Consider the following 11,491-nt stretch of genomic DNA (forward strand, 5'->3'; position numbering starts at 1 on the left):
GTTCTGGGCTAATTCTGACTCGACTTACACTGGCATAGTCAGTTGAGCTGTCAGCTTACATTTCTTAGGATGTCACCTTTACTTCTGGAAGGACTCCAATGCATTTCACAGAAATCAGCCAGCAGAAATCAGCAACTACACACGCAATAATCATAGACTATCTAGCAGGGGTGTTAGAAGAATGACTAATTGATGTGAAGCTCTTTTGATTACAATGCATCTACGTTTAAGTCACCTTTTCCTTGCTTCTGAAGAAAAAATAGATGTATATAAAAAGAAACTCCTTTTTATCTGGTGCATCATTTCCATAGCTTAACTGAAATTTGTTGGCCTGTCAGAACCTTTGGTACACTACATTAAAAAAACCAACATCACAGAGTTTTATTCAAAAGTGATTGTATAGGTTTTCTTCTGGTTTTGTATTTTGATATTCTGCAGTTTTGATGAAGGTTAAGAGTTGAAAAAGAATGAATGTCTCAAAACAAGTTTCAGATCTTCATGGCAGAACTTTATTTACATCTTGCTCCTGGTGTTGCTGAGTGCTTCTTACTGGAATTATTAGTTCCTCATGTTAGCTGTTGTTCTTGGACTAACTTAATCAATTTCGTGGCTATGTTTTCATATTTTATTGCTTGAGTTCTTCTTTGAAAAAGGTGTGAAATAAGCTTTTTAAAGCAAAGAACCCAAATGATCTTCAGATTCAGGGAGTAAAAACCAACCATGGGCTAAACAAACTCCTCTAGCAACAGATTTGGAAAATAAAACAATAATTTAAACGCAAAGTGTATGTCATGGACTGGCTGGGTGCAGAGAAGTGATAAGAGGCACCTGCTGGGGAACCCCCAAGGGAACTCCTAGGAGGAGAAGCCTCAGAGCCACGGGATTGGTAGTGGGACAACAATGAGTGGTCAGAGGGGGAAGACTCAGGAGAGGGGGTGTTCGAAGCTGGAGTGGCAACAGGGTTTAGTAAGCAAGAAGAATCTGTGGCAGAGTACAGTTCAGACTTTGAGGCTGAAGCAGAAGCTGGAGAGGAAGGGAGTCAAGAGGCTGCTGAAGAATCCAGGGAGTCTCCCCATCCTGCTGTGACCAGCTCCCCTTCCCTGTGTCTCCAAGAAGGCACAGAGAAATGAAAAGTACAGAACAGAGTTTAGTCATGTGCAGACGTGGTTTGAGACTGTGCAGGAAAAACCCAGAAGAGAAGCCTTAGAGAAGGGTGGGAAGGAAGAGACCTTTAGTCCTTGTAACTGTGTCATCGGGGCAAGACCTTCTAGGAAGAGACTGCTAGGCCTGAACTTGAATAAAGTTTTAACTTCACTGACCTTGGGTGATTTATTGTTTTTTGTTGACCTACGCCTGACTCAAGCCCTGATACTGCAGTATAATACCACCAAAATAAGCCACACTTAAAGAACCTCTCCGTGGTAGACATATAAATTGTTACTGTAGAGAAAAACACTAGCAATCTTTAGAATCATTTTATTGCCGAAATAAATTAAACACTCATTTAACAGCATCACCCGCAAAAAGAAACACAGGAACGTCTCAGCTGATTGTCTGCACCGTGGGAAAGCAAAAGGAACACCACGCTCCATTATTAATTTAATCAAAGTTGAACATATTATATTAAAAATCATACTTATATAGAACTCAAAATCATCCGAACACTCAGCATAAAAATGCATTTTCAAGTTTTTCAAACACTTCACGGTAGATAAGGCAGTAATACAAAGCATAGCAGCAAGACATGGTCATCCTGTACCCTAGATTCCAACCCTGACAGATATGCAGAACTCGCATCTGCTAAGAGGAATGTGTGAATATGTTCACTTGCATATAAATACTTTGCTGCAGAAGCAAGAAAGAGAGTCCACTGGAAATGAAATAAGACACCCTGGGTTTCCGAAACACAAACAAAGACAAGGTGCATTTTAGCTTGTGCTGGTATTCGGAACATCTTGAACATCTGCTAAATGAAGTTTTTGTCTGAAACAAGCAAGTTAAGGAACTGCATCTTACAGGATTGAAGTATAAAAACATCAATTTTTCCTAGTATTATATGTACTTTGAAAACAGCAATGTTTAAGGTAATAGCAAGAAAAGCAGAGTTTTATTAAGAAGCCATAGGAACATAGGAGAACATGGGTTTGTAAATCTAACACAACCTAAAATAAAAGCCTTAAAATGAAAGGTTGCTTGAGGAGTTGAATTGATGTCAGATTGTTTAACCTAGATTCATCATTACAATTTGCTTACGAACTAAGGTGTACAATTTGGACAATTAACACTTGCTTCATCAGCATAGGCCATTTCACAAAAAGGATACATAGAGGAATTCAGTTCTTCCAGCTACAATGCAAAAAAACAGAATCAGCATGATAGTGATAAATTAGCCAAGCAATCAAGTTTCAGTTAATTAGATTCAGTGTGTCTCTTCTGCAAGTGGGAGGGCTCCTTCCATTCACAGAAAGGACTGAGATCCAATGGAGTCTTCCACTGGAGGAAGGCTGATTATACCAATGATATGAAAGGAGGTGCCCTGGACCCAAGGGCTTTATAGATACCAAACAGCACTTTGCCCAAAAGAATTTTGGTAACCAGGACAGATGCTTGTTCTGGTTCACTGCAAAACTAAATTCAGGTTTACCATAATTAATGTACCATTTTCAGAATTATTCTGGTTGCCCAAGCTTAGGCTTAGACAGCAGTGGAATTAGCCAGCTTCAGAGTTCTATTCAGTCAAGAATAGAAGTACAGTGCTTAAGAAAACTAATCTTAGCATCTATAGATGTGGTTCTTATTGTTACAAGAACTTCCATTCAGCTCTTCCCAATTTCTGAATACAGATTTGACTGTGTAGAGCAAATCCTTGTTGTTTATACTTACATCTGACAGCAGCCTATCAAGATTGGAGTCACTAGCTACTTTTCTCTTATCTTCAGGAAGTTCTTCCAACTCCCCATAAAGCTCTAGATTCAAGCGGGCCAGCTTCTCCTGCATTCCTCTTACATGTTCCATTTGCTCTATGGAACATTCATTTCCTGAAACAATCAGAATGCAGAAATATAAAAACAAAGTTCTGACAAAGGTAAAGGAATAGATCATCTCTTCTACTTATTCCAATACAGTTGTACCTTGTTTGCCGAATGCCTTGGAACTCGTACGTTTCAGTCCCGAACTATCAAAAAGCAGAAGTGAGTGTTCCGGTTTTTGAACAATTTTTGGAAGCTAAACGTCTGACCCGGTTTCCACAGCTTCCGATTGGCTGCAGGAGCTTCATGCAGCCAATCTGAAGCCATGCTTTGGTTTCTGAACGTTTTGGAAGTCAAATGGACTTCCAGAACGGATTCCGTTCAACTTCCAAGGTTCGACTGTATAAAAGAATTAGAAGATTTACACTGGCAAAAGTATGCAGCATAAGACAATACATTATAGCTCTACAGTACAGTATGCACACCTCTGGTTGTGTGTCTTTCAGGATGTGAACGCGGCAAACCTGTAAGTATTTTCCTGGTTTCACCGCGCACACATGCGCAGAAGCGCTAAACTGCGCCGCGTGCATGTGCGGAAGTGGCACATTTGGTTGTCAATTCCTCGGGATGCGGCCGGACTTCCAGAACAGATCCCGTTCGCAACCGGAGGTACCACTGTACTTCGAAGTCTGGCAATAGTACCATGATCTGCCCCCTCTGCTACAAATAGCCAGATTTAGAGAGAGAGATGGTTTAGTGAAACACCACATAAGTTTTAAGACACTTAAGACTTTCAGCCATATCCTACACTTTCACATGTGAAAGAAGTGGAGAAGTAGCAGCCAAGTTACCAAATGCTTGAAGTTTGCCAGAGTGGAAGTCATTCAGAAGACTCAGAAGTCCTTTCTCCATCTCCTGAACATCTGATACATCAGTGAGAAATGAGTGCTGGATTGGAGCAGACTGTGCTCCTTTGCTTTCTGCTCCTGGTGCTTTGGCTTTCTCTTTCATGCCCCTGACAAAAAGAAGTTATTTAAATTATTACCATCTTCTTGGTGCTCTCAGTCTTTTTGCTATCTTGAATGTACAATGTGACAAAAGCCTTAAAGAAAATATCATCCTGGGACAAAAGCACAAATATATTACAAATGATCCATTATGCTATATCCAGAACTAGTGTTCTAGTTTGCAATTCACAGTATCAACTTATGAAGGTAGTGATACAGTTACCTGATTGTACAAACAGCTTCTCTAGATTTTACATTTCATTAAGAAAGAAAAAGAGCTCTATCTGATATCATGCAAAGATTTCATGGAAAATTCCTAGCTAAGAAAGGCAGCATGCTAATTTCTGAATTAGAGATAACTGCTTGAATGACAAGGATTTGTCTCCTTTAAAATGTTTGACAAATTCTAAATGGAAACTTTTTAAGGGTATCATTGTTTTACTGAAGACTATCCAAACTATGTGTTAGATTTTTTTCTAAAAAGCATTCAACAACCCACTATTTCAAAAACCCTGTATTATAAAATTAAAAGTACAGACCTAACAACAGACCTCAGAATTCTGAAAATGTGTAATATCTGCAGTTTAAACAAATTTTAAACAAGATCACATGAAATTAATCAACAATGCAGACTTTATGTCATCAGAAACAAAGTATTTGCTTGAGGAAAAAGTACTGCATTTAATTATTACTCAATCTTTTGTATTTCTGGGTTGTTTTGTTACTGTTTTAGTGAATTTATATTATATGCTTGTATGTAGTCTTGGGTGCCTTGCTGCAGAAAGATAACTGGTAAAACAGTAAAATTCTCTGAAGTACATTTAGTTTGATTACTTTTCCCTTTTTGTGATTTCATTAGAACTGTAGTACAAAAAAGCAATCACTGAAAATCCAAGTCTACACATGTGGCTCACCGTGCCATAGGGACAAATAAAGAGCCATTGTATCTAATGACGTTTAGTGTAAGTTGGTGTAAGACTGCAGCCTAAATCACTTCTTTTATTTTTTTTCTCTGCCTGAAAAGTATAAAGTCTCAATTTGGCCAGCAGCTTGACAACAACAGGCAACATATGAGCATTTACCTTTTAAACTTTGGTTTCTGTGAAGGTGGCTGTGGTGCAGGGTTTGAAAACACTGTACTTTTGCTAGGAGGCACAGAATTTTTCTTATTGTTGACCACTTGAGTGACATGAGAAGTGGATGATTTGGGGCTCCTTCTCTTAGTTTTTCTTTCTTCCATTTTCACAGATTGTTGGTACTATATGGTTAATGCTTCTCTGAGGAGGAAAGATTAAATAATATATAGTGTTATCTGTGCCAATGAAGAGCATGGTTAATATTAATAGATCAATTTTAGAGTATTTTTACTTATACTTTTAAGTTCTGTGAGGTACTTCAAGAGTGCAGTCAGGAAGAAAGATATAAACATTTCTTACGTGCATTTAATAAAAAGTAATCCCCATTGTTCAAGGTTCTGCTTCCAAATATGCATAGAATTGGAATGTTATGCTTGCAAGCTGGCTTTAAGCTTTTGTGTGGCCAATGCCATTTAATAATATCTGTGCTTGAAATATTTTTTAATAGGTAGACTATCGATCACTATTTTATAGTTAGATAATTATACAGGGAAATATATGTTGCCCAAATATGACCATATTTTAAGTGTCTATCCAATCATAGCACAAAAAAGTAAAAGAAAAATATAACTAATAATTAGCTGTGCACAGGTTCCTACAACTGTATCCACCACAGCAATATACTTTTATTATATATTGCAGTTACAATATTTACCTGGAATAAAGTTCCATTGAACTCGGTGGGATTAACTGCTGAGTAAATATACATTAGAATTAGGCTGCACATTTCTAAGCTAATACTGTACTAACAGATTCAGAAAAGGTTGCATGACCACCTATTAACATTCTAATTATGGCTAACTGCAGGCCACCTTATCTATCTGACAAAGGAGGTTTAGGCCATAATAAAATTATATTATTCAAGGTGCCACTAGACTCTTCTTGCTTTTTTTAGGACAAACCAACATAGTGACTCTTTTGGAATTTGTCACTTGGTTGACGTGATGCAAATCTTGTCAGTCGAATTACATCTGATTAATATTGCTAGAAGAATATTTGAAAGCCTTACTAACGTTCATAGACAGCCTAATGCCAAATAACAAATCTTAACAGTGTGCCATTAGATTAAGTATTGCTCTGTTCTGCCTTTGTGAGACCACACCTGGAGTACTGTGTCCAATTCTGGCCACCACAGTTTAAGGATACTGACAAGCTGGAACGTGTGCAGAGGAGGGTGACACCAAGATGAGCAAAGGTTTGAAAACCAAACCTTATGAGGAACGGTTGAGGGAGCTGGGTATGTTTAGCCTGGAAAAGACAAAACTGAGGAGATAAGATAAAGGTAAAGGTACCCCTGCCCGTACGGGCCAGTCGTGACCGACTCTAGGGTTGTGCGCCCATCTCACTCTATAGGCCGGGAGCCGGCGCCGTCCGAAGACACTTCCGGGTCACATGGCCAGCGTGACGAAGCTGCACTGGTGAGCCAGCACCAGCGCAGCACACGGAAACGCTGTTTACCTTCCCGCTATAAAGCGGTACCTATTTATCTACTTGCACTTAGGGGTGCTTTTGAACTGCTAGGTGGGCAGGAGCTGGGACCGAACGATGGGAGCTCACCCCGCCACGGGGATTCGAACCGCCAACCTTGCGATCAGCAAGTCCTAGGCACTGAGGTTTTACCCACAGCGCCTTAGATAAGATAAGGTAGCCATCTTCAAATATCTAAAGGGATGTCACATGAAAGATGGAGCAAGCTTGTTTTCTCCTGCTTTGTAGGACCTGAACCAAAGGCTTCAAGTTACAAGAAAGGAGATTCTGACTAAACATCAGGGAGAACTTTTTGATGGTAAGGCCTGTTCAATGGTGGAACAAACTCCCTTGTAAAGTGGTGGACTCTCCTTCATTTGAGGTTTTTAATCAGAGGCTGGATGGTCATATGCCATGGGTGCTTTAGCTGAGATTCCTGCACTGAAGGGGTTGGAATAGATGACCCCCCAGGATCCCTTCCAAGTCTACAATTCTATGACTGTCTGATGAAGATGGATGGTCCAATTTGCTGCAGGGCAAGCAGTAGCGTCAGGTAAATCACTTTTAATAATAATTTTTAAAAGGCAGTTTAAAAATACCAACTCCCTCCTGGCATGATAGTCGTTTAAAAGCTGAGGGGAGGGGAATGCAGAATTTAAAACAAAGTTGCTGTTCTACGAGGGCGTGGCAAAAACACAGGAAACAAAAAAAATCTCACCTAACTTAAAGTCGGTACTTATTCCCAAAATTGCATATTTTTAAAATATGTTTAAGGAACAGCTCAAAGAACCCTGGTAGAGCCTTTTATCACATCTAAAATATCGGAGTGCTAGAAATAATTTCCGGCTGTTAGAAGGCCAATTTTGCCACCTTTTCCAAGTAAAGCTCTTTTCTGACTGACGGAAGAGAACGGAAACCAAAATCCCCCCCCCCCCGCTAGATCCACCTTACCTGGGAGTTCACATTCGTCCGAATTGAAGCATTTCAGCCTGATATTTACGGAAGCAACATCCGTGATGGTCATGTGACCTGAAAGAGCCTCACGGGGGCGTTCCCGTGCCGCGTGATAGTTCCTTTGCATTTTGGGAGTTGTAGTACGATTTCATCCCAAACGGCATGTTTCCGTCGAGATAAAAAATACATTTCCCACAATCCATTTCGAGAAGAGGGGGAAATAGGCGGGGCGCGGAAGGTGTTTTACAGGAAGGCCGGGGAGCGCACGAAGAAAAAGGAGCGAGCAGAATGAATCTCCTTTTCATATAACGCCGTTCGATGCGGGTAGGGGGCGCGGCCTTCAACGCCAAGAGACTACAACTCCCGTGATCCCCCGCGGCAGAGAGAGAGAGAGAGAGAGACCCTATTAGGAAAAGAGCATGATCCTGGAAGGGAGAAGGAAGTGGGCAGGAGCCCTTCCTCTGAGAGTAGCACTGCTTGGCTTTGCTAATTGCGGTTGTCCATAATAATAATAATAATAATAATTTATTATTTATACCCCGCCCATCTGGCTGGGTTTCCCCAGCCACTCTGGGCGGCTTCCAACTGAATATTAAAAACAGTACAGCAATTGGCAAGGGTGGAGCGCGTAGGTAGGCTCGCAATAAGGGCGGGCCCTTGATTAGAGAAAGCGGAGCGCCCTCTCAGGCGGAAAACGAAATGAAAGGAAATGCAGAGATTTCAGTTTTTGTTCTTGTTCAGGGGCTGCGTCGGCTCACCTGCTCTGCTCCTCAAGTACGGAGCATTTAAAAAAGCTCCAGAGCGCTGCTGCTCTTTCTCCCCAATACAGTGATGCACCCTTGACCTCTTTTTCTCTCTCCTCTCTCTCTTTCTTCTGTTGTGCGAATTCATAGCACTCCTCCTCTCTTGCTTCCTTCCAGCGCTGCAATGAATATCCCGATCGTATGCATGTTCACTCGGATGCAAACCCTTCTGGATTCAATGCCAAGCAAGTGTTTAGAGCCAGCTCTCCTACGCTCCCTTACACTAACAGGAAGCACTGGTGTTCAGTTACGGAGTTGCTGGATGAAAACCCGGACGATGTCCATCTGTTCCAAGATTCAGCTGAAGCCTCTAATTTTTAGAATGAAAGGTGAATGTGAGCGAAGGGAAATGAAACCTTTTCTCTCCTCCTCCCCGTCTTCGCCACACGCTCCATTCCTGCGTACACTTTTCGTCTCAGGCTGACCCTCTTTGGTAGCAGAGCCAGCATGGGGAGAAAAGTGCCTGGAGGGATGGAGCGCAGGGAGAAGATGGGGCAGAGTTCACTTCCCCTCCTCCACAGGTACCTTTTCTTACAAAAAAATACTTATCCTCGTGTTTTATGTGCATGGGGCAGATAGATAAACAAATGTGGCTTTCAGTTTGGCTCATCTGTGCTCTTAAGCAGGGCACTGTAGATTCCAAGTTAGTTGCTGCTCAGAATTTGAAACAATGCCAAATTCATGTTTATCCTGCTAGAGTGGGAAAGGAGTAGTACTGTCCAGTATGTAATTTTGGGTGTAATTGTGGCTCTCTATGGAAATGATTACTTAGGATTGTCAACATAGTTCTGGAAATTGAACTTGTGGCTCAGGCAGCCACTTCACTGCAGTCACAAATTGTTGCCCTTTACTTCACCCTGCATTGATCCTGTGCTGTGCTGCAGCATTGTGGTGGTTTTTTGTTTTGTTGTTTTGTTTTGCTATTTCTTCCATGCAAGAGTTTGCTTAGCCAGTTTATGCCAATATTGGGAAGGGAAGACAGACAGGAAACCTGTGGCAGAAGTGCATTGGATTTTAAAATGCAATCTGTCCCAGTTAATTATAAACTTTATTATGATAGCAACACATCAAGAGATAAACTCTGAATTATACAGTTGTTGCAAAGATAGCACATACTAACTATAGTTTTGAGTTGAAGTAAATGTAATGAAATCTATTTTCCAGCTACACACATTGCTTCTGCCTAAACACTTGTTCAGATTTTTCCAAGTGAAGTGACCCAACCATCCCCAAGTATAAAACTGTGGAAGAAGTAACTTCCGACTTGGTGTATCCCTAGATGCAGCTACCACTTTCCAGCAGTGGTTTTCAGGAGGATAGTGTCACATTTTTCAGCTGTTATGCTGGCATCGGTTGCTACTGAAAAGTGGCAGCTGTTCCAGGAAGCGCAGATCAGATGTTAGCTTTCTTCCAAGAACTGCAGGCTGCTCTTTGTGGAGTGATTTGTAAAGCCTTCTGAAGTGGCCCTGAGACTCATGTACATGGTGGCCAGGGCCACCCCACCCATGAGGCAAGGTGAGACTAGTACCTCAGGCGGCAGGATCTACGGGGTAGCAGGTCCAGTCTCCAAGGAATGCCTTGCCTGCTGCTGCTGCCACCGCCACTGCCATGCACTCCTTGCTGCCTCCTCAGCAGTCCCCACCATGCCACCTCTATAGCAGCCTCTTGGCAAATAGGAGGCACTCTTGGTCTCCTCCCACAGCATGAGACGAAATGGTGGGGGCTGTCCTCTGGGGATTTCTGGGCTCTGCACCTGGCCAGTGTGTTATAGAGTGAGCCCCTTCCCTACCCATCCACAATGACCTTTGATTCCCATATGGTAATGTTGAGGTGAGTACCATCCTCTTGTTCCCAGTGTTGATCTTTATTCTCCCTTTGTTCCTGATGTAGATCTTCACTCCATCCCTGGCAGGAGGGGGGGGGGGCGGAACAGACCATACCATTTTGTGGTTTGCCTCAGGTGCCAAAATGTCTTGGATCGGTCCTAATGGTGGCCATCCTAAAACCTTCCATATAATGTCCCCCTCCCTACCTGTGACAAGCATGTTGTATTCAACCACAATCACACCTAGGGTGAATCTTTCAGTACTCATTGGTAAGTGTCCAACACAACCAGAAAGCCAAATCCACAACTGACCTGCTACACTTCAGGGGATACTGTTGGGAGAGCAGTGTAATCGATGCCTGCATTTATCATTATTATGGGCCTGTGTTCCCCCTGCTACTTTGGCATTACAAAGAAAACCTCATAAAACACTGATATGGGAAAACATCAGAGAACGCTGTAGCTGATGTTGCCTCATTGAGATTTGGAACACGTTCACAGAATTTCTGTATGACCCCGAGGAACAGATTTACCTCAGCATGTGTTGAATGTAAGCTGCTGCTGCTTCTCCCTGTCTTTCTCTTTTGACAATTAAGTTTTCTTGTATCAGCTTTATTTCTTGTTTCTTTTTGGTGTGTTTCCACTGAACTTGCTGCTGCTGGTTTGACCACTTTTTGTCCACGCAAAGTAATAAAATATGCTTTCACTCTTAAACAGGGCCTCCTAGCTGGCTTGGTACTTAGTGTCCTCCACTTCAAAAAAAAGAAAGGGGGGGAGAGAATGGGAAACCTGTAGCACCTTCAGGGGAGTGAACCTGAAAGACTAGAAAATAATATTAGACTTTCAGGAAAAAGGAAAAAAAACCATGCTTGAATGCATGGGATGAGGTCATACTTAATTGCCTTTACTACACATTTGTCCCTCTTCAAAGCTTTTCTTCACAACTATAAACATTTAATCTCTTTTCTCTCACACAACAACACACATAAATCCACCATTTAAAAGTCATGCCAATACACATTTAAGACCCTTATCCTATTTTAAAGATAACATTTGCTTCACAATTCCTTCCTCATAATGACATATTGATTTCAGTGTTAGCCAAGGCAAAATAAAATGTCAGATCTAGTCAATATACAACATAGGCTTGGATCTTACATTGCCCCTCTGGGGTCCCTCGCCCCACAATTCTTTCTTTTCCCCACAGCCTCCAGTGCCACTTCCTGCACTGTTCCAGAGGGTGCTAAACTCTCTAGGGCAGATTTCCATCCATGGCTGCATAGGGAAGGGTGAAATTGCTTTCCCACCCTGGCGCTGTAGCATCCAAGCC

The 11,491-nt window shown here is 41.8% G+C and overlaps 1 protein-coding gene and 1 long non-coding RNA gene across 3 annotated transcripts; one reads left to right on the forward strand and one right to left on the reverse strand.

Moving 5' to 3' along the window:
- Window positions 1-1,461: 1,461 nt before the first annotated feature.
- On the reverse strand, window positions 1,462-7,687 carry CCDC28A (coiled-coil domain containing 28A). 2 transcript variants are annotated; one of them, XM_077925954.1, is made up of 7 exons: window positions 7,531-7,611; window positions 6,215-6,360; window positions 5,059-5,253; window positions 3,821-3,984; window positions 2,884-3,038; window positions 2,324-2,346; window positions 1,462-1,983 (listed from the first exon to the last, which is right to left on the reverse strand). In XM_077925954.1, the coding sequence occupies exons 3-7, from the start codon at window positions 5,214-5,216 to the stop codon at window positions 1,929-1,931; spliced, it is 555 nt and encodes a 184-aa protein (XP_077782080.1). In that variant the 5' UTR covers window positions 5,217-5,253; window positions 6,215-6,360; window positions 7,531-7,611; the 3' UTR covers window positions 1,462-1,928. The 2 variants fall into 2 exon arrangements, with proteins under 2 accessions (XP_077782080.1, XP_028579389.1); XM_028723556.2 differs by lacking the exon at window positions 6,215-6,360 and having other exon boundaries at window positions 7,531-7,687.
- Window positions 7,688-7,764: 77 nt separating this feature from the next.
- Window positions 7,765-10,875, forward strand: LOC114594194 (uncharacterized). Its single transcript, XR_003705904.2, has 2 exons — window positions 7,765-7,857; window positions 8,454-10,875. It is a non-coding gene; the product is annotated as an uncharacterized LOC114594194 (long non-coding RNA).
- The last annotated feature ends 616 nt before the right edge of the window (window positions 10,876-11,491 follow it).

The sequence above is a fragment of the Podarcis muralis genome, chromosome 3 (genome assembly GCF_964188315.1).
Source record: "Podarcis muralis chromosome 3, rPodMur119.hap1.1, whole genome shotgun sequence".
Lineage (NCBI taxonomy): Eukaryota > Metazoa > Chordata > Lepidosauria > Squamata > Lacertidae > Podarcis > Podarcis muralis.

Coding starts and splice junctions, on each gene's coding strand:
- CCDC28A (XM_028723556.2), bottom strand. CDS start 5,216: ATGGAAGAAAGAAAAACTAAGAGAAGGAGCCCCAAATCATCCACTTCT. Junction 2,347..2,883: donor TTGATAGGCTGCTGTCAGAT/GTAAGTATAAAC, acceptor TTTGCATTGTAG/CTGGAAGAACTGAATTCCTC. Junction 1,984..2,323: donor GAAGAACTGAATTCCTCTAT/GTATCCTTTTTG, acceptor TGCTTGTTTCAG/ACAAAAACTTCATTTAGCAG.